Here is a 22,354-nt window from a genome sequence, read left to right as displayed (position 1 = left end):
AACCCTTTTTGTTTGGGGGGTAGGGCACTGGCCAGGTTTTCTGCATCTAGACGGTGAAAACTCTAACTCAGACTCCCTTCCTAGCCCTCTTCCTGCTTGCTGGAGCCACATAAGAAGGTTACTACAACCCTAATGTACGCAGTCTACATTGCACAAAAAGCAGGGAGAGGGACAGATAGAACAGGGAGCAGCTCCCCAAATCCTGCCATAAGTGAGATCCTCTCTCCTCCATTTCTCTAGGCTCAACTGTCTTCTGATTAGGCTAACCCAGTGTGTAACAGTGAACCTGGCCTTCTGGGGCTTCCATGACCCAAGAGGGCAGTGACTTTTTTAGTTTGAGGAAGGTTTTGTGTGTGCATCATCTTGGCTACATATGCACAGGTATCTCTGAGTGGGTCAAGGGGTTTCTCTCTGCAAAACTAATGTTTTAAATATCAACTTCAGGGCTGATGTAGTGGGAAGCACCTAGCATGAAGTGGTATATAATGAAATTTTGTTGGCAGTGAGATATAGTAGAATGAGAGGCCCACACTTGTTCAAAGCATTGCAGTATTCAAACTCCAGTTCTAATGATAGTGATCATTGGCCTATTATGAAATGGAAGAAAAGGAGCTCACTATAAATGTATTCCACTATTATATGAAATAGCTCAGCAGAATAAATGAAAATGTGCTGTCTTTCAGGACAGACTATTTTATGTAGACATGCCCCAGGGATTGTTCTTTGTCTCAGCTCAAAGAAGGTGGCTGATAAGTACTAAAGCTAAGGGAATCTTTCTCTCCCACAGTAAAAAGTCATTTTTTGTAATTTCTTATTTGTATTTGAGACTGTAAGTCTGAGTGGGTTTTGGATTCTGTCTGAATATGCAAACACATGGGTCTAAGAAGCACTAGAACTGGCCATGGCAAGTGGGCTAAGTTTTCTGGCACAACTGTAGTTGAGCAGCTGTCTGTGATTAAACTAGCCTTACACATCTGGTCTCAATGCTGTATGTCCCTGCCAGCCTGAAATACACTCCCATCTTAATGGAGTGGAGGATAGGTATCTCCTAGAGTCCTGGAGAAGGTGGGCAGAAAGGGAGGGCTTCAGGCTAAGGTGCTCTGGAGTCTCACCCGCACCCAAAACATATGCTGAGATCATGTCTGGAATGGGATGGAGAGCAGTACAGGAGGAGAGATGTCTCTGCCTCACCATATTGCCCATTAGTTAGGCTAGTATGAAGGGGAAAGGAAGGGCTGATTATCTCTCCAAAACCTCCATCCCCTTGGCTGTCTGTCACTGCTTTGTGCCCTGAGACCCATTATTCTGCAGTTGCTGCCCCCTTCTCTGCCCGATCATGGAGGTCTAGTTTAAGTTGTTTCCAAATTGCTGACTGATCGCCAATACTGGTATAAACATGAGTGAGAGTCCCAGGAGATGGCTGGTGGACCCTGATAACATTTCCCCTTCTGCATCCAGGCAAAGTCTTTGCAAACTGAGGTACACATCATGTGTATCCTCATTCCCCTTTGCAGTGGGAGAATGAGAGGATTTGGAGTTGGCTGAATCGCAGGGGTTAGGTTGAAAGGCTCAACCCTGAATATTGTTAATTTGGCATGAGGTCATTTAACACAGCATTGGACCTATGTAAATGTTTGTTATTTCTATTAAAATTAAAAGGTAATAAATGTGTGCCTCCTGCTTAGAATTCATTTCAGTATTAGTGTTTCATTCACCTGTGAGACCTGGCCTAAGCTTTTTTGGGTCACCAGCTGTCTTTGCTTTTTCCTGGACAAAGATCTCTGTAAAGACCTTAAGACAACACAATGCTGAATTAGAAAAAAACTAAACATCAACCTAGTTATTTTTTCCAATATGTAACAATACTAGGTCCAACCATCTTATGTGAATGACAGAAGGGATTTAACACCCACTTTATTGCCTTCCTTCCACTCACAAATTAAAAGAAAACTTAAAATAAGAACATGAAGATTCTTGCTCAGCCTGCAGACATTTGGAGAAAACTGTGCTGGGGGAGGGCATGTACATTATGCATGAGCATGACAATGAAAACCTGAAAGGTAGAGAGGAAATAAAAAGATGAATGAATGTAAGGATAACAATAGGAGGAAATCAACCAGGAAGAGTTTAACAACAACAACAAGACAGTATATTGGAACAAAATACATTAACATAAGCATGGCCATACCGGTTTAGACCAATACTTCATTGAGCCCAGTATCCTGTCTTCAAACAGTGACCAGTGCCAGATGCTTTAGAGGGAATGAACAGAACAGGGCAAATATCAAGTGATCCATCTCCTATTGTCCAGTTCTAGCTTCTGGCACTCAAAGGCTTAGGGACACCCAGAGCATGGGGTTACCCTGACCATCTTGGCTAACAGACACTGATGGACCTATCCTCCATGAACTTGTCTAATTCTTTTTTGAACCCAGTTATACTTTTGGACTGCACATCATCCCCTGCAATAAGTTCCACAGGCTGACTGTGCCTTGTGTGATGTTTGCTTTAAACATGCTTTTTATTTCATTAGGTTCTTGTGTTATGTGAAGGGGTAAATAACACTTTCTTATACTGTTTTGCCACCCCATTCAGGATTTTATGTACCTCTAACTTATCTACTCTTAAGTCATCTCTTTTCTAAGCTGAAGAGTCCCAGTCTTTTTAATCTTTCCTCATATGGAAGCTCTTCCATACCCCTAATCATTTTTGTTGCCACTCTCTGTACTTTTTCCAATTCTAATATATCTTTTTTGAGATGCGACTTTTGAGAACTGTATGCAATATTAAAGGAGTGGGGATAACATGGATTTATATAGTGGCATTATGAATTAAATGAATCCAATACCAGATGGCAACTAAGATCATTTTAAAGAAGAACTTTCAGAATCAAAACAAAACTGGGTAAAGTTTAAAAAAAAAATCTGCTGATTTAAATGAAAAAAGACAGTATATCAGAACAAAACGAGAGCTGAAATGAAGGCCCCACTGAGATACAGTAAATTGGAAGATAATTAAAATATAAACTGAAAGAAGCAAAAGAATATTGCAAAGTGAAATGAAAACATTTCAGGATCAAAACAAGATGGAAAGAAACTTCCATAAAAGACTTGATAATTACAATAAAAGGAAGAACCTTAAGGAAAAGACACTCTGAACTATAATGAAAACAAAATGTGAATGCCCAAACTATTGAATGAAACAAGAACTGAAAGAGAGATAGTAGCAGTGAATCATGACAATTTAACCCTTCCAGTGCTGGAGGTTTGGATTTTCTAATTTGAAACACAAGAGTGGAAGACTCTCCAATTTCAAGCTCAGTGACACAAATGGGTGATACAAAATGGAAGTGATAAAAATAATGGTAATACCCAGGGGTGAAAGTAACTTAAAGGACTTGCTGGTACACCAGAGTCCTGCGGAGGGGGAAGGGCCTGAACTGGAAGAGGCGGGGCCTTTAAATCCCAGTGCTTTTAAATCAGGATTTAAAGGGCTCAGGGATTCAGCTGAAGCTAGGGGCTGGGCCCTTTAAACCACCCCCAGAGCTACCAGCCGCAGAGGTGGCTCGGAGCTCTGGGGTTTGGGCAGGGGTGAAAGTAATTTACATTTCTTACCCATATGGCCCAATCGCAAGCAACCCACCTCTCCTATGTACATCATGGATCCCTCCCATTGCATGACATAGATAGAAAAAATAAAGCTACTATTACTACTATCAGTACTGTCTGTAATAAAACTTTACTATTGGAATAAGCCTGAAAAAGTAAAAACTCACTGCCACATTTTTCTCCGTGTCTTCCCTCCTCCTCTAGCCAGGCTGTGGACACTAGGCTCTGTACTTTCTCCCTGCCTGGCACTCAGCGGCAGTTGCAGGAGCTTCCCTCTAGCTTGCAGCAGGGAGCAGGGAGACTGGCTGAGGGAGGGAGAAGCCTGCCTCCTGCATAAGAACAGTTTAAACTCAGCTGTTCCCTGCGTGGTTCAATAACATTTCAAAGAGGATCTGCAAGCAGTTTGGACATCACAACCATGATCCTCTGCTGGGAAGGGAATGGGATAGATTTGAACTTGGAAATGGTTCCTGATTTTGATTTTGTTTTTTATGTATAGGAGATCCCCTCATCCCAGGGTCAGAAAAGAACTGCCCCTGCCATGGTCACAAACACCCTCCCCCCGCCCCACACACACAAAAACAACTGGGAGTGAAATTAACAAGGATGCCAGAAACAGCTTCTATCCCTGGGGGCTGAACTGTGCAGGGAACTGCTGAGTTTAAACTGTTTTAAGCAGGCAGCGGCAGGCATCTCAGCCAGTGTCCCTACTGCAAACTAGAGCCTAGAGGAGAACCCCTGCGGTGCGGGGAGAAATGCAGAGCCTTGTCTGCAGCCTGGCTGGAGGAGGGGGAGAGAGGAGATGAGAAACCAATGTGACAGTGAGTTTTCCCCTTCCACCTGCTTTTATTAGCTCTGGATTTAAGCTGTGCGGCCAAATGCTTGTATTTGTTGTGTATATTAGTATTGGAGAGAGATCCCCTCATCCCCGGGAGCAAAGACTTGCCCTGCCATAGTCAAACACACCCTCCCCACTCCCCCCAGCTACTGTGAGTGAAATTAACCAGGATACCAGAAACCACTCCTAACCTCGAGGGCTGAACCACTCAGGGAACAGCTGAGTTTAAACTATTCTTATGCAGGGGGCAGGCTTCTCCCCCCCTCAATCAGTCTCCTTTTCTTACTGGTCCTCCATACCAGCCCATACCGGCTTACTTTCACCTCTGGTAATATCACAACAGTAGCACCAACAAGACTAAATGTGCCTAAAACTATCTTCTGATAGCTGGCCATACTAGCACTTCACAATACTATCACATGGGCTTCTTTAGTTACTTTCTGCCCCATCATGAAATGGATTGTTTTTTTAATAATAATTTGTTCTAATGCACAATTTGTTCCAGGTGCTTGGGGATGGAGGTGAGTCTCATAAGAGATTGGCAGCTGTAGTCTCCCTATCTTAACTCTGAACTTCCATACTCTAGGTTTAGGTTACTTGTAATTTTAATCCAACTCAGAATTTCCTGGATATGTAATACTCTCTTCTTTGTTTATTATAACTAATGGTTTTGAAGGGAAATACACACACAAATCACTGACATATACCTGCAACCTTAACTTCATTTTACCAAGTTTTTTGTGTGAGATTAATAAATAAAACAATAATTAATGGAACAGTTAGGGGAAGAAATATAAAACCAGATTCTCTGCTACAGAGAGAGGAGCCAAATGTAGTTTGAAAGCATCTTTGTTCTGCTCATATTCCAGGCTGCTGTAGTTGCTGAAATGTAAGTTACTGTCTCAGGCTGCCTATGTGCTGGAGTGAGAGCATTATGGCTACTTCAGTTCCTGATTACCTCAGCCCCACCCGCTTATGCCAGGGCTTACATAGGAGGGCAGTGTAGGGAGAATTCTCCCCTGGCACCCTGCAATTCATTTACAGGCTTTACAGCCCTTATATGCTGACAGAGTGGTGTACAGATGACATGCAGTTCTTGCAGCAAATTGTGGCTGCAACCAGTTAGGCCACTCCCAGTCATAGGTTACTCTAATTCATGGCACAAAGTAACATTTGTGGAAGCGCCTATGTGACACAGGTGCCTAGACTCCCATTTCGAAAAGTGATTTAGGAGTCTAAATCACTTTTGAAAATGGGCCTGCAGCATCCATGTCACTTAGGTATTCTTGAAAATACTACCAACTGTGTGGTCTCCTGCCCACTCAGATACAGAATGCTGGCTCAGACCACAAGCCAGCATGCTCTTCCCTTGTAGAGAGAGCTAGAGCATTTTTGGCCAAACCTTGACTATCCACTTACATGCATCATTGTCTTGTGGAATTGCTGAATTCATCCCTCCCTCAGATTCAGCCACAGTTTAAAGATGCCTGTGCAAAAGCTGCAACATGCTTGGTCCTGTGACAAAGAAAACCAGACAAATACAACACAGCCCTAAAACCCAATCAAAAAGAAATGTCATATACTAGTGAGGACAACTGATATCCACAGCAACCAGAATGAGAACAGTAGGGGTGATTCACTTAGCACCTCTTCTCAGCACAATGAAGAGGAAAATGTGAGCTGAGGGCAGCAACAGAAGCTGAATGGCCCCTGCACTTTCCATCCCTTAAGACGAGGGGAATTCCCATAGCCCCTTAAGGGAAAGCTATCAAGCAGCTCAACAAATATTTGGATTGTAATTGGCAAGAAGAGTGGAGTTCCTGGCATCCCTCTAAGACTTCCAAGCAAAGATGTCCTGGAGAATCACTATATGAAGGAGGCGGTAAGAAGGTCAGGACTGGGGAGAAAGGATTCTTTGACTCGGACAAAAAAAAATTTCTTCTAACATTAATTTTTAATTCCAGACTGTATAAACCCAACATATTGTTATGCTGGGGGTTGAGTGAAACCTCACTGAAGTTGGTGAGTGTAACAGCAGCCCTTCATTCAGGACAAACATAAAAAAGCAATTAAGCTTGTGTGTGATATAGACAGATGAAACAATAAGACCACATGCAAGCCTGGAGGAGTTTAACTTCAATCATGCAGTCAGTCTTCCCTGGGGTCTGAATGTAAATGCATGGGACTGGGCATTGTTTGATGGAGCCATGTGTGTGAGGGAGAAGGGGCTGAAACACCAGAGAAGGCAGCAAGGAAGCTTTCATAGCATGATTTTGAGAAAAAAAAGTAAAGAGTCAGATTTTGGGTGGAATGCTGGTTAGAAAGAGGCTTGGAATGGTGAAAAAAGAAATTGTCTCATACTCTGTTCAGGGACACAGAATTTTACATACATTCTTTGTAAACAAACAGGACTGCATCAAAGAAATACCTGCCTCGGGCATCGGTGTATCCCCCAAATGGAAATAACCTGAAAGATCCTGACTATTGCCCAACCACTCAGGTCAAAAGGGGTAACAATACCTTGCTACAATACACTGACCTTAACAGGGTCCTACTCAACACATCCTCATTGAGTCCTGGCCCCTTATCCTGGCTGTACAGATCTGTGAGCCATTAGTCATTATCTCTGAGAACTCATGGAAGACGGGAGAGATCTCAGAGGACTGCACAACAGGCAAATAGGTACCTATCTATAAAAAAAGGGAGGAATAAGGATAACCAAGGGAATTGCAGACCTATCAGCTTAACTTTGGTACCCAGAAGGATAATGGAGCAAAAATAATCAAACAATCAATTTGTAAGCACCTAGACGATAATAAGGTGATAAGTAACAGTCAATGTGAATTTGTCAAGAACAAATCATGTCAAAGCAACCTATTGTGTTTCTTTGACAGGGCAACAAGCCTTGTCGATTGCGGGAAGCCGAAGATGTAATATATCTCGACGTTAGTAAGACTTCTGATACTGTCTTATGTGACCTTTTCGTAAGCAAAGTAGGGAAATATAGCCTAGATTAACTCACAATAAAGTGGGCACACGACTGGTTGGAAAAGCATAGTCAGGGAGTAGTTATCAATCATTCACAATCAAGCTGGAAGGGCATACTGAGTGGGGTCCAGCAGCAGGGCTGCCCGGGGGGGGGGCAAGTGGGGCAATTTGTCCCAGACCCCGGGCCCCAGAGGGGCCCTGTAACGAGGCGGTATGGCTCCCCAGGGAGGGTCAAGCCCTGTCAGACACCTAAGGGGGCGGGGCCACTGAGCAGTGAGCCCGCCCCTCAGAGGGTCAGGAGGCGGCCCGGAAGTATAAAAGCCGGCCCTCAGCCCTCAGTTGGAGCCCAGCCGCTGTCGGGAGCAGACCTGCCAGAGGGTGCTCATGACTGGGAAGCTGCTGAGGCCCGGGACCAGTGCCTTGACTGGCCGGAGCTTCCCCGCACCCGCTATGACGAGGAGCTGCCGGAGCTGCCCCGTCCCTGCTACTACCCCGAGGAATCCCCGGACCAGGCCTGGCTGGACTTCCCAGAGGTACTGCCTGACCTACCACCCAGCCCTGGCTGGGAGGGACCTATGCTACTAGACTTCCCAAGGACTGACGCCCCAGGTCAGGTAGGCCCAGAGGGGGAGATTGGAACTAGCCCGGGGGCAGCTGACTCCAGTCAGACTGCAGGTATGCTGGAACCCATGTCAGTGTGTTGCGGCCAGGAACCCCACTGACCGTCAGCGGTGATAGCTGCTACTAGGGCCCCGGGCTGGAATGCAGTGGAGTGGGTGGGCCTGCGTTCCCCCTGCCACCCGTACCCAGGTAGCAGAATCCCCCTCTCCCCGGCCTAAGCAGGCTCAACCCTGAGCCATGAGGGTCTGAGCTGGTGTAACTGTGTTTGGTGCCGCGCCGGAACCAAGGGCTGGGCCCCCTTTGACTGTGCCAATGCTCGGTCTTGTCCCAAAGAGCCTGAGCTGCCTGAACTATTGACTGCTCAACCCTGAGCCATGAGGGTCTGAGCTGTTGTAACCGTGTGTTTGGTGCCCCGCCGGAACCGAGGGCTGGGCCCCCTTTGACTGTGCCACTGCTCGGTCCTGCCCCAAAGGGCCCGAGCTGCCTGAACTATTGACTGCTCAGCCCTGAGCCACGGGGGTCTGAGCCTCTAACTTTGTACTTGTTGCCCCGACCTATAGGAGACGGCCGGAGCCCCAAGTGACTGTGCAAAGCCGCTCAGCCCTGAAGCCAGGGGCTGACTCAGACGACGTGTACCAAGGCCGGTGTGGCTCCCCTCCTCCCCAGAGAGGGTCGAGCCCTGGCCATGCACCTTTACAGGCCCCATGAGAGTTTTCAGCGGATCTTCAGTGGCAGGTCCTTCAATGCCACTGAACACATCTGGATCGAGTGAAAGACCTGCTGCCGAAGACCCAGAGCTCCTTCCACTCTGGGTCTTTGGCGGCAGTTCGGCAGCAGGTCCTTCACTCGCTCTGGGACCCGCTACCAAAGTGCCCTGAAGACCCGGAGCAGAAGGACCTCTGCCACTGAAGACCCCAAGCCCCTGAATCCTCTGGGCAGCCCTGTCCAGCAGGAATCTGTCCTGGGTCTCGGTCCATTCAATATCTTCATAAATGATTTGGATAATGGCATAGAGGGTACACTTATAAAGTTTGCAGATGATACCAAACTGGAAGGGGTTGTAAGTGCTCTGAAGGAAGAATTCAAAATGATCTTGACAAACTGGAGAAATGGTCTGAAATGAACAGCATGCAATGCAATATGGACAAATGCAAATTATTACACTTAGGCACAAATAATAAATTGCACAAATACAAAATGGGAAATAACTGCCTAGGAAGAGGCATAAGGGGGGTAATAGTGGATCACCAGCTAAATATGAAACAACAATGCAATATTGTTGCAAAAGATCTCAACTAGAGAATTGTGTCCAGTTCTGGGCATCACACTTCAAGAACGCTGAGGATAAATTAGAGAAAATCCAGGGGAAAGCAACAAAAATGATTAAAGATCTAGAAAGCATGACCTATGAGGAAAGACTGAAGAAACTGGGTTTGTTTAGTCTGGAGAAAAGAAGACCGAGGTGGGACATGATAACAGTCTTTAAGGATGTAAAAGGTTGTTATATAGCCACTGAGGATAGGAAAATAGTAATGTGCTTAAATTGCAGCAAAGGAGATTTAGACCTTAGGAAAAACTTCCTAACTGTCAGGGTAGTAAAGCACTGGAACGAATTACAGCAGCTGGTTATAGAATCTCGGTCATTGGAGGTTTTTTAAGAACAGGTTAGACAAACACCTGTCTGGGATGGTCTAGATAATATTTAGTGCTACCTCAGTGCAGAGCACTGGACTTGATGACCTATCAAGATCCATTCAAGTCCTGTATTTCTATGATTCTGTGATAACAATGAATTTTGAAAGAGACACAGAAACAAAGAATGTTAATAGTGAAGCAACCAATAAGTTACCCACCCTACTTACTATTCTCAGACTGAGACTCAGGAGATAAGGACTCAGTTCCCAGTTCTCACTGACTTCCTGTGTGATCACAGACAAGTCAACTTATTTCTCTGAGCCTCAGTCCCCCATCTGCACATAGGAGATAACACTATTTTCCTTCTCCCATCCTTAGTCTGCCTTGTATAGTCATTGTGGGCAGGACTATCACTTACTACGTATAAGTGATAGTCCTGCCCACAATAAGCAGCTAGCATAAAGGGCTCTGATCTTAGTTGAGACCTCTAGGCACTATGACAACAATACTGTAATGTACTACACTAAAAGGTGTCAGGGTGTATGTGTGCCTCCTGCAGTTTACAGCTGGAATGCTTGGTACCCTTCTAATACTAAGTTGCAACAAAGAATCCTAAACTATGAGTTGGTGGCAGTATCTCTATATTAATATATTATAACATTTTTAAAAGTTTTAAAAGATATTTAAAACCACTTTCATTTTTAACGCCCATATTTTCCAAAGTTAATATTGGCTGTCTCTCCCGTTCTACAATTTTTTAAATTCTAGAACACATTGGTTTAAAATTCACAAATAAAGTCTAATACACACTGCAATGTAATTGGAGATGGGTCGGACCCACAAAATTTGGATCATGATCCAACATTCTCAAAGTTCAACAATCAATATTTTGCTTCTGGCCTATTTCTAATGTTGACAGAAAGTGAGCAAATGGAAGAATAAACATTTCACACTCATTATGTGGTAGAATTCCATGCAAACAACAAAAAAGTACCTTCTCTGAACAAAGTTATATATATTAAGTCCTCAAAAAGGGGAAATTGCTGGCAGAAGCACAAAGCCAAGGTATCAGTGTGTTCTGATAAGCAAGTCTTTTCATATGGCAAATTGAGAATAGAACAGAAAGTCACACTAGTACAGACAATTCACATTTAACTTTTTAAAGATCCAAAAAATCATTCTCAGAGATCTTCTATTTATTTTACAACCCTGTATACCATATGATCCATCAGCAGAGGTATTTATATTTGTGGTATGAGTTTGTACTAATGAAAACAACTTTTGCACAATATTCTGATACAAAACTGTACACTGGAAAAACAACAGATTATAATCTTAGTTTCTAAATGTACTTTCTGAATACCTTATTTTCAGGTCTATAGCATATGAGAGCCCAGGAAAGGTTTCTTATCTAAGAAAGGTCTCAGTCTTTCTTTTCCTTTCATGGTATCAAAAAACAGCCTAATGCATACAGATATTTACTATAGTAATGGTGAGATCTCATCATTAAGACCCTCAACTGTTATTATAACGTTGATTTGCTCACTGGAAATGACAAGTAGGTTCAAGCTGCTTAGTTAAGTTGCATATTTTCTCATTTATACTGTGTACTCCCATTATGTCTTCAAAAAGAAAGAAAACCAGATTGGTGAGTTTAGTTAGAACAAAAGGAGTCTTCATTTCATTATAGTAAATGGCAGTTACTCAAGCTTTCAGATTATTACAGTTTAATTCCCATAGGTGATGAGGTGGGGAATAGAAAGATGGCATGCAAATAAGTATGGAAGCTTGAAAAGCTTCTTGTGGCTCCCCATGGACCAAGTTCAGTGCAAGTATTTCAAAAGCTCACACGGGTCTAATGTTTTATGCATAAATAAGGTTCATTGAGTTAATTGTGGCCTGTGAGATTTGAACACAGTGTGACAATGTTATTAGTGGGGGAAAAAGTGGGACTCCATGGATACCTCCTTCATCAGATGGCCTTGTTACCTCACTGCAGTAAGAAAGGCTAGGGTTTGTCTCAGAACCATCTGACTTTTCACCTCCCAAACTCATGCCAAAGGTACTGGTGGAATGGAAATGCTGTTTATTATAACGGCTTGCTTTTTCTACAAAGAGGAAAAGAATACTGCAATAAACGGTTAGCTAACAGAAGAGCAAAACAGAACAAAAACAACACAGCAAATGATTTATGTAACAATAGCTTGAAAGGTGAACTTTGTTCATTTGCACATTCATTTGGAACATCACTGGTTCAAAAAAGTTTGACTAGGACTTGACTGGTTTGTATCCTGCTTCAAATGGTATAAAGAAGGGGAAGAAAGGAGGGCCAGGGGCAGAGATCTTAGGGAAAAACAGGGTGAAAAATGGAGTAGAGAAGGGAGAGAAAAAAAAACTGCTATTGAAAAATAAAGGCATTATTCCACCCTATACAAAAGTCTCTCAGATTAAAACGGGCGCAGTTGCTTTTAAATTGGATCATGGTTGAAAAAAATAACACCATGGCTTTAAATCACATGGAAAAAGGCTTGATATTCAAACTTATTCAAGCACAAACTCCATAAAATTGCTTGAGAAGTCTGCAAAGCCCCAAACATGAAAGTGAGTGACCTACCTGTACATTAAATGCTATTCTTTTTATAGACTCAATATACAAGTGATTCTAGACAATCTACATTGATTTTCAGTCCTAATTACTTAGCCCCAAATGGAAGGAGAGAGTGTGGAGAAAGTACTGTTCGGAAATATCAGCTTTTTCCCTCAAAATGTGGAAAACTTTGAGGGAAGATTGATGTGAAAGAGAGCAAGAAACTGTGTGAGATAAATAATTTCAAACCAAAATTTCTAATTTTTACTGAGGGAGTAAATGCAACAAATGGTGGCTGCATTTGTCTTTATTCTCTGTAACTCAACTGTGATCAACTGACAGGATGATTATTTTCATTACTATAATTAAGGTTCTATAAATGTTTCCAATAAAAAAATAATTTTCTGGGATTTATAACTCAGTCAAAATAATTTTGTTCTAGCATTTAACTTGCCTTACAGTCTCTCTGTCTAATAACACTTTACTTTGAAACATCAATAACATCAATTCGGGAACAGAAATGACTGCTACAATGGCGATCTTTTTTTTCCACAGCAAGATAAATATCGTCTAGCTCAGTGCATAGGTTAGGCGTTTAGCATCCCGACACATCAGTGGTCACTGCTGTATTTTAATTGTATAGATATTTTTAAAGAAGAAATTTAAAGATTTCAAATACTGTGGCTGTAGGGCATGAAGGAAGCTTATGAAAAGGTTGAGGATGCTTATACAATGTGCTTATACTTCATCGATAATCTCCTGGTAAACTACATTGTAAAATTGGTTTGGATTCAAACAAAAAAATCTGGCCAGCTACTAGAATCTGACTCAAAGCCTGCTAAAGACAACTGGAATCTTTCCAGTGAGTCTAAGGGGCTTCAGATTAGGTCTCCTTAGCCTCTAATATGGTGTTTTAGGATATTTATGGCTAGGTATTTTGAAAAAATATAAAAATAAAAGTAGCAAAGAAAGATTATTTTAACCAATTTTACACTTAGAAGAACCTATTTTAAATACATTTTTATATTTAAAGAATTCCAAGCTTAAGAGTTCAAAAGACCAAGGATGAAATCCCAGCCCTGCTGAAGTAAATGGTAAAACTACCAGTTGTTTCCATCACTAAATGTGTATTATTGTTAATAAACTGTCTGCAAATCAGCTTAAGTTCTTCAAAAAAAACCCAAACAAAGAAACAAAAAAAACCTAAAACCACTCTTGACCTCCTCTGCTTTCTTTATTAAGCTGAGTGGAAATACTTTTTAATCAAATTCAAAAGGCTCTTTAAGCCCCTACCACTTGCAGAAAAGAAGGCAATAATGGAACTCAAGCCATAATATGTTGCCTGTGTTTGTTCCCTTTCCCTTAGCCTCTTGTCTATTTGTCCATCTATCCTCAGCTTGTGCGCTACCTAAGAGCAGGGACTGTCCTTTCTTGAATGTTTGGAAAGCATAAAGCACATTGCAGGTGCTATTGCAAACAAACAAATGACAGGTGCAAGCAAATATAATACATTGTAACCCATAAGCAAAAACCACACAAGACCATGGAACTTATTTTATGAATCAAACCCTCCTGAATTTTTGAAGTTTTAGTGAAATCCAGTTATTTGGAAATCAGGACAAGAGACTTCAGTACTACTGGAATTACTATAGTTTTAACTGTAACTGAAAACAGTAATTCTAGTTTAAGATAAATGCCTTCACTGTTTCTTAATTGTGTGTGAGAATATAGTTATAATTTCCTTTAATACACTCATTTTAAAAGTAGAATGGTTGTAAAATGAAAAAATACAACATATGGCTGACATATTGACCTGAAAATTTGATACATCAGCTTCATTAAAAAGTGGATTTGGGGAAAACTCAAGATATAAGCAATACCAGAAAGCATATGCAGACTCCTAGACTGAATACTGTCTTCCAGAGGATCAATGTCGAAGATGGAGCCAGGATCTGTGCGCCAAACTTTGAGGTCTTTTCCCAAAAGAAAGAAATGATAAGACAGACAAGCAGTGAAGGAAATAAAAGCATGAGAACAAGAAGTTGTAAACTGACAGGGATTGTCTTGATCTAGACATTAATGGAAATATCTAGACATTCTTAGACAAGAAGGCATTTGTTTTCTCAGCTGTCATTTAAAATGAAGTGTTGTACATCATTCATTATGAGCTTTTCCTTTTAATTTTGCCAACCGTGACAGTTACATTTTATCAGGCTGTATCAATTTTACCAATTTTCTAAGGCTATTCCAATGGAAACAATTAAAAAAAACCCTTACACTACATAGCACTAAACAGTTATCTGGTGCTTCTGTGTCTTAACTGTTATTTCTGTTTGTCGTCCTAGAACATAAGTTTCTTAGGGCACAGGCCACACCTTACCCCACATTATCCCAAAACACTGCTGAACCACAACTTATTAATTTAATAACAGTTATAACCACGAGACTTTTCCTCACAATTCTATACAGAAATTATTACAACTTTGCAGTTCACCATCCTGTACTGGATAGCTTAGAATAGAGGTCTTCAGATTAAAAGGTTACATTTTACATGAAGACTTCATTTATAAACAATGTATAAAAGGTTGAAATGATTACACAATGTTTTACTAAATGACTACACAATAGTTATAGAGTTCCACAAGTCAAAAGGTTGCTCATAACCATGTACAGTATATATAACCATCTATAAAACCTTCTGTCAATAGGCTTACCACAATCTGTAAAATGTACTGCTTGTGGCTGTAACATGCTTATCAAATCTACTAATCGTTTCAAAATTAAACCTTGATACTAAGTGTGACCAATTAAAATATGGATCTAACCAGATAACAGGGAAAAAGGCAAATTGTACATTCATTCATGTGTGTCTTGCTAGACAAGCCATCTGCAGGATTTTAGTGGATCCCAATATGTTGGAGGAGATTAAATGAACTTGACCCTGTTGTTATGGGGGAGTGAAATCAGGCTAATTTATAAGTCACTAGGTGAAGCTCTACCTTGGGGACCCCAAATATGTGGCATCCCAAGTGTTTTATTGGATTGCTTATGCCAGATCCCTGCTATTGGTGACACAACAAGAGCAGGCACAGCCAATAAAACAAGTCTCACAGCCAGGAGCTGGATTCGTTGTGTGTGCTACATGTTATCTTACTGCCTTACATTGGAGTGTAGTGCTAGCTCCTGCAGACAAAATGAATGAAAAGCCAATGTACAGTCATTTAGCCCTAGTAATGACAATTGGAACTTCTATGTAAAGCACAGATAGGCTTGCAAGAGGAAGTGAATTGGTGAGTCCCATTTTTCATACTTCACTGTGCATTTCTAAATAAAAAACGTGAAAACTACGTATGGACTTCAGTGCACAAACCATTTATTTTATTCTCCTGTGTAGTTTGCAATAATGTATATAAAACAAGACCCTTGCAATTCACTTCATCAGATGGGGCACTTTAGCTTCATTGTGGCCTCTATCCAACTGAAAATATTGTCGTTGGGTGTTTACCTACATAAGGTGCATGGACCCACTTTACTTCACCAATTCACAGACAGATCAGAATTCGGGGGCTGGGAAATATCCCATTTATTTCAAAGGCTTTGGACTGTCCTATTATGTGTAACATAAAATTCCATTTTCTAGAGCAGAATTTTGCCGTTGTTCAGGTACTGAAAAAAGTTGTTAGGGCTCCACTGATTACACTTAGAGAGCCCACCAGGTAGGTTCTAATAAGGAAGTATTACTCCCTACCTGAATGAACATTTATCAGCTGGGCTTAACGTAAGAGTCACGGCTGGGTTTTTTTTTTTTGACCTTGTTATCTTTTCCAGATGCCAAGGACCTCCCCGGAAGAAGGAGTTCTTTGATTCTGTTTAAACAAGCCTATGTTATTGCAGATCATTTGAGAAAGACATTAACTGAAATATTAGTAAATGTAAAGCTCTCAGGTTTGTCATGGGTTATTTCCATTAAATAATTATTGGTTTTTGCTTTCACTTTTTTTTTTTTTTTAAGTTTCTCTTTAGTTTTTCTTTTATTAAGGGACTTCTATTTGAAAAATTGTACAGAAGTGCTAACTTTTCCTCAATAAGTTATTGATAAGCGGGGAAATTTATGTTCTGAGAGATAAGCTCAGTTATGACTGACTGGAGTGTGTGCCACTGAGCCCTTCTGTCATCATACTCATGGTTGCGTTAGTGAATTACACGTACACAAAGCAAAAATAAAGCTTACAGTGCAGCACTGGCTGGGCTTTAAAATGTGCTGAATAGGAGGATGTTGTGGACCACATGAATGCATGAGCTCTTCTACTCCTAGCTGACTACCTTGCTTCTAGTTTTGGAAGTCAGATGGTTGTTCTGGCTTTGGGGTCTCCATGGCAGGCCAATGATTCCTCTGACTAGGTTGTGTTGCCTCAGTGCCAAGATGTGCAAGGCCTTCACAGTCTGCAAAGCTATCTTCCACTGGGTAGAGCTCTGTCACTCCCTGTTACAAAATTCTCTGTGATAGAAGGCCATGTCTTCTTAGTCTCCTTTCAATTCTATCATAAATTACCCCTGTTATTAGGTACAGAAGTCTCTAGAATGAACATCTTGGGGATTCTTGTGGCCTGTAATCATGCCAGGCAGAGCAAATGAGAAAATAGGACAACCAGAAAGAGAAAAATGAATAAAGCCAGGTTCTCTTCCCCTTTCCGATTACATTTCTGCTAACTTTTATGATTTAGATTTTCTTTTTTCAGTTTGAGCAAATATTAGTTGATATGAAAATTCAGGAAGACAGCCGAACTCAAGACCTCAAAATGTAATGGCCCAGAGAGCTACCGTATCCATTTCCTTCTCTCTGACCACTTACGGCCTTAACCTGAACAATCTTTTAGAGCAGCTGTTCTTGAGCTGCTGCCTACCTGAAGAGCTACTGGCAAGTCACAGAATGGGATGTTATCATAAGAACATGAGAATGGCCATACTGGGTCAGACCAAAGGCCCATCAAGCCCAGTATCCTGTCCTCTGACAATGGCCAATGGCAGGTGCCCCAAAGGTAATGGACAGACAGGTTATCATAAAGTGATCCATGCCCTGTCACTCAATCCCAACTTCTGGCAAACAGAGGCTAGGGACACCATTCCTGCCCATCCTGGCTAATAGGCATTCATGGACTTATCTTCCATGAATCTATCTAGCTCCCTTTTGTACCCCGTTATAATGCTGGCCTTCACATACACAAGGAGTTCCAGGGGTTGACAGTGTGTTGCGTGAAAAAATACTTTCTTGTGTTTGTTTTAAACCTGCTACCTATTAATTTCATTTGGTGGCCCCTTGTTCTTGTATTAAGAGGATGAGTAAATAACACTTCCTTATTTACTTTCTCTATACCACTCATGATTTTATAGACCTCTATCATATCCCTCCTTAGTTGCCTCTTTTCCAGGTTGAAAAATCCCAGTCTTATTAATCTCTCCGATACGGAAGCTGTTCTACACTCCTAATCATTTTTGTTGCCCTTTTCTGAACCTTTTCCAATTCCAATATATCTTTTTTGAGATGGGGCGACCACATCTGCACACAATTTTCAAGGTGTGGGCATACCATGGATTTATATAGAGGCAAAATGCTAAGACTATGTGTACCACTCTTATGGAGCATTCCCAAGGCATTATAGATAGGGAGAGAAGGTGATTGATGAAGGAGGTCCTTTCCTTATGAACTGATCTGCAGAATTTTAATCATGGAGAACTGTTGTGTTAGAGCGATACAAGTTTATTCAAACTGAAGAACACTACAGCTCTAGATCTCTCTTGAACAGTGAATGCCAGTTACATGAATGTTCAAGTTAAAGAAAAACTGCATTGACTATTTATAGCATCTTACAAAGTTAGGTAGTAAATGAGAACATATCCCCCCAGCTTCTAGAAATACCTGTTACTGTTTCAGATGTTCATAATATTAATGATTTCATTAGAAGCTGCCACTGTACTGATACTTCAGTACAAGTTTCACACTGGAAAATGCAGAGTAGGAATGAAAGCATTTAATTACTATTTGAATTGATAGGAGAGGTGGTTCTACTTTAAAATTAAAAAAAAAAAGAAAAAAAAAAAGCATTTATACCTTAAAACAAATGTCTGCCTCCCCATGCAATCCAAGGGTGAAGCTGAATTCTCTCAGGGCTAATCTACAGCAGACTGTCAATAGCAATTTTCTCTTGGATTATTTATTTGCATTAAATATTATAAAGTCTCAAATATAATAATTTACTCTTTGTAGTTGATGTAGTGATTAGAATATCTTTTATATTACTCTGCAATTTTCTTCTTATGGTTTTGCAAAGCTAGTATCTAGAACAAGTCTTTCATTTTAATTTGATTACTTAATGTCCTCATTAGTTTGAAGCTGATAAGGTTGATTACAATTACCCATTCTGCCTGGCAATTATTCTCTGAAACCCCAATTCTGACCCTTAATTTTAATTTAATAGAAAGAAACTCACAAAATAATGAATTGAGGAAAAATATATAGTGACTAATAAGGTAAGCTAATGATATTTAACACCATCATCAGAATTAGAGCCAAGTAAAATGAAGAAAGGGGTATTTTTCTTGGTTATAAGGAGGAGGAGAAGTAGAGCCTTTTATCTTCACACAGATCTCTGGACAGCAACACTATTTAGCAACTTACCAACAATTATTCCGGGTCTTCTATCCATTTCAACTATATGTGGATGTACTCCTTTATATGCAGCATCACTCACAACCTGGGTGTTTTTTCTCACCCGTTCTGTCACAGGATCATCCACCACTGGTGTAAAACCTCTGCCTTTTGTCTTCTCAAAATCTTCATGATATTTCACCTGGAAAAGAATAGGAATGTTTTTTTCCCCAGCAGTGACTGATATTAACCCATCTAAATTATGCTAAAACTAGCAAGAACTATTTCATAATGAGCAATTTTATTCCTTGATTTTTGCACTATAATAGTATCATAGAAACAGAGCTGGAAAAGACCTGACAGGTGGTCCAGTCCATCTCGTTGATATGATTTCATTACATACTTGCTACCATTTAAAAAAAAAAAAACACAAAAAACACTTTTTTTTGCTTGCCATTCCATCATGCATTAACTCAAGCTCCTGAGCGTCTTCACGCAATGATGCTGATCTATACATCTAACGATGTAAACAACCCTGTGATATTAGGACAGGGTTCTGAAGGGTCTCTTAAAAAGTAATTTAATTCATTAGGAATTCTGCTGACATGCACAGTTTTATATAAAAAAAATATACTCCCTCCTCTGACTTCTCTTGTTAAGCAGCAATTGGTTGTACAAAGACAGAAATTACGGGCAATTAAGCTGTTCCTATGCAGCCTGCTTTCCAAAAAGGGACAGAAGAGTATCAAAAATATTACATGCCAAGTCTTGGCACAAAACTGATGTAAGTGTTATAAAGGCAGTATCCCTGATTATGCATTATTTGATTTTTTAAAAAGATTCTTAATCAGTGATGTTTTTTATGTGTATATATACACACATACATACACACACACTCAACACAATTAATTTCAAGACTCAAGTCACATACAATCCAGGAACATGCACAGGCACAAAGTGGTGTGTGTCACCTAATCCAGTCAAACTGTGGGATGCTCAAACAGTGAGGAACAGCCTGAAGTTTGTTTTTTTTTAAAACCAGACAATCAACTGTTAGAAAGCCATTTATTAGTATTTTGACAATATTCATTACATTCATATGCAGTTAACAACCCCTCTCTCCCTTGAATGGCATAACAGAAAAAACAGTTTCCATACTTTAGTACAGTGTTTAATTATTTACCTAGATTAATGAAGGGTAAACACCAGTGTAAAGTCAAGTGTCATTCCTTAGTATAGTCTAGTTATTCGAAGAATGTACCCTACCATTGAGATGTTGTTTTGTGTTTCTCTGACATGCCTTAGTTCAGGTGTGTCAAGAATCACACTAGGTCTACCTTTCATCTGCTTCTGATCACTGCTGTACTTGACCTACAAAACACCAACAACAGTAAACAAGAAGTATCCATTTACATTGAAAGACACTGCAAATATGAAGCCTCACAATAATGTCATTTCTAAATCATTTTTATACAAACTTTTTCTGTTTCCTCCTCTTTCACAACTGCTGTTTTTTGTTTGTTTTTTAAATCTAGGATGCAGGTGGCAGAGGGGACTGGAAATGGCCAATGGACACATTCATTCCATTAGCCACTCATTCAAAAAGTCAGTAGTGGCTGAAAGTCAACCGTCTTGACTGTTCAGTAGTATATGTGAAATAGGTCTTGAACAAGTTCTTACTAGTCAAAGTGAACATTACAAAAAATATCATCGTAATTGGCACCCTGAAAGCTGTTAGCACTTGTGCTCAGAACTGAATAAGGAGACTGAACTACCAGATCTTCCCCAGATAGTCACTATCTCTCTTCTCCAGCAGGGATAGCGCATGCTTTAAGAACTTTTATGTCACCAGAGGACTGATCCCCTTGATATTTGGAAGATCCTCCCAGGGCTACATATACCAGTTCTATGCCCAGACTTTGCCAGAAGTACAGGTGCAAAATGGTTGCACCACATCTGATGGGTCATCTTGGTACATTTAGAAACTGAGCATTTATGCCCTATGTGTTGCATGTGCAGCAATCATCATTACTATCTACAATGTTACCTTGTGCCTAATTAATATTGTTGTGGTATTCTATATACTTGGCATACTGAATGCCAGGGATACCACAGCAACATTCATTACTTGCAAACAGTAATTGTCAAGTTTTTAATATAGCAAATGTAACTGTTTCTAGTTGGAAAGAGGGAGTCAATTAGCATAGACTTCTGTGTCATTCCAGTAGACTGGAGTACTTTCACTAATGGACACTCTCATCTTAGTCTTCATTTCGAAACCATAACATGCAGATTGCATGAAAATATATATCTTTTTAGATATATCCATGCATTTACACTCAAAGGTATCTCCTCCCAAAGCATGTGCACAAATCTATTATAATATGCTTTTATATTGAGAGGATAATAGAATATAATCCCAACTATTCAGCAGATAAATGAATTTAATATTTTATGTTTGTTTAATAATCCTTGAGCAAGCCACAGTATAAACTGCAGCATAGTCTCTAAGATTTATTAGGCAGTGGGTTTTTTAAATAAACGTGCTTTAACACAACGAAAATTCAAAATGTAACTGTCTTTCTTGATACCAACATACTTATCTTACATCATATAATTACTGCCAATGCATTTCATTACATCTCTGAACCACTGCTCATTAGTATGGCAGAGCATTTATCAAGGCAATTTTGGGGAAAGTCTTTGTAAAAATATCTTAGCTTGCAGGAATAATGATAAAAATTATTAAAACTCATGAGTACATTTTTGTGATAAAGAAATTAAATATCTCAGAACCAGGTATCTAAATTACATTCGTTCTTACATTTTAAGGGCATCTCATGGTCACTTGGATCAACAGTTATTGTTCCTTTGCCTCTTATGTAGTCTCACTGACAAACCCAGCTTCCTTTACTCTTTCTCTGATAAACACGGTCTAAGTTTTAGGGTGTTCTTTACTATCACTCGTCTTCCAACACCTCTTGTCCAACACCTGCTCTAGAAGAAATCCTGATCTCACTGAATGTAATTAGAGTTTTGCCACTTATGTCTTTGGGGCCAGGATTTCACCCCTTGTGTTCTAGTACTTGGGGCACTCCCTGCAAGTTGCTTGACTGGTTGTTTCTGTCCCTATGCCACTTTGGCTAATTCCCTGCACTCTAAAAGCCTCCTCTAAAGTTTATTCAAATTCTCCCTCATCCATCTATCCTTTCAAACACTTAGAAAATGTCATAATGATAAAAAGTTAATGGCCAGTTAAAAACAGAAACAAAAACCTTGAACATAATGAATCATGAAATCCGAGACAAATATATAGCCTTACTCATTGATATTAAGGCAATAGGATCCTTTTTGGACTAGTCATCTCTGATATGGATAAAGGACAACAATGCAACATGGAACAGAAACCCATGTTCAAGTTTCCATGTTTT

The 22,354-nt window shown here is 40.4% G+C and overlaps 1 protein-coding gene across 2 annotated transcripts in view; it reads right to left on the bottom strand.

Annotated features, from left to right (window-relative positions):
* Positions 1–22,354, bottom strand: part of LOC116822079 (LIM zinc-binding domain-containing Nebulette) — a 460,572-nt gene that overhangs the window by 25,619 nt on the left and 412,599 nt on the right. Inside the window, exons 5-6 of one of the 2 annotated variants that reach the window (XM_075062302.1) lie at positions 18,954–19,125; positions 14,158–14,250 (exon numbers count right to left, since the gene is read on the bottom strand). In XM_075062302.1, coding sequence (XP_074918403.1) covers positions 14,158–14,250; positions 18,954–19,125 — 265 coding nt within the window. The remainder of the gene's footprint in view (positions 1–14,157; positions 14,251–18,953; positions 19,126–22,354) is intronic. The other variant, XM_075062303.1, reaches the window with a different exon arrangement.

Source organism: Chelonoidis abingdonii, chromosome 2 (assembly GCF_003597395.2).
Source record: "Chelonoidis abingdonii isolate Lonesome George chromosome 2, CheloAbing_2.0, whole genome shotgun sequence".
NCBI lineage: Eukaryota > Metazoa > Chordata > Testudines > Testudinidae > Chelonoidis > Chelonoidis abingdonii.
The sequence above is the reverse complement of the archived record's forward strand: the minus strand, read 5'-3'. Positions and strand labels throughout refer to the sequence as shown.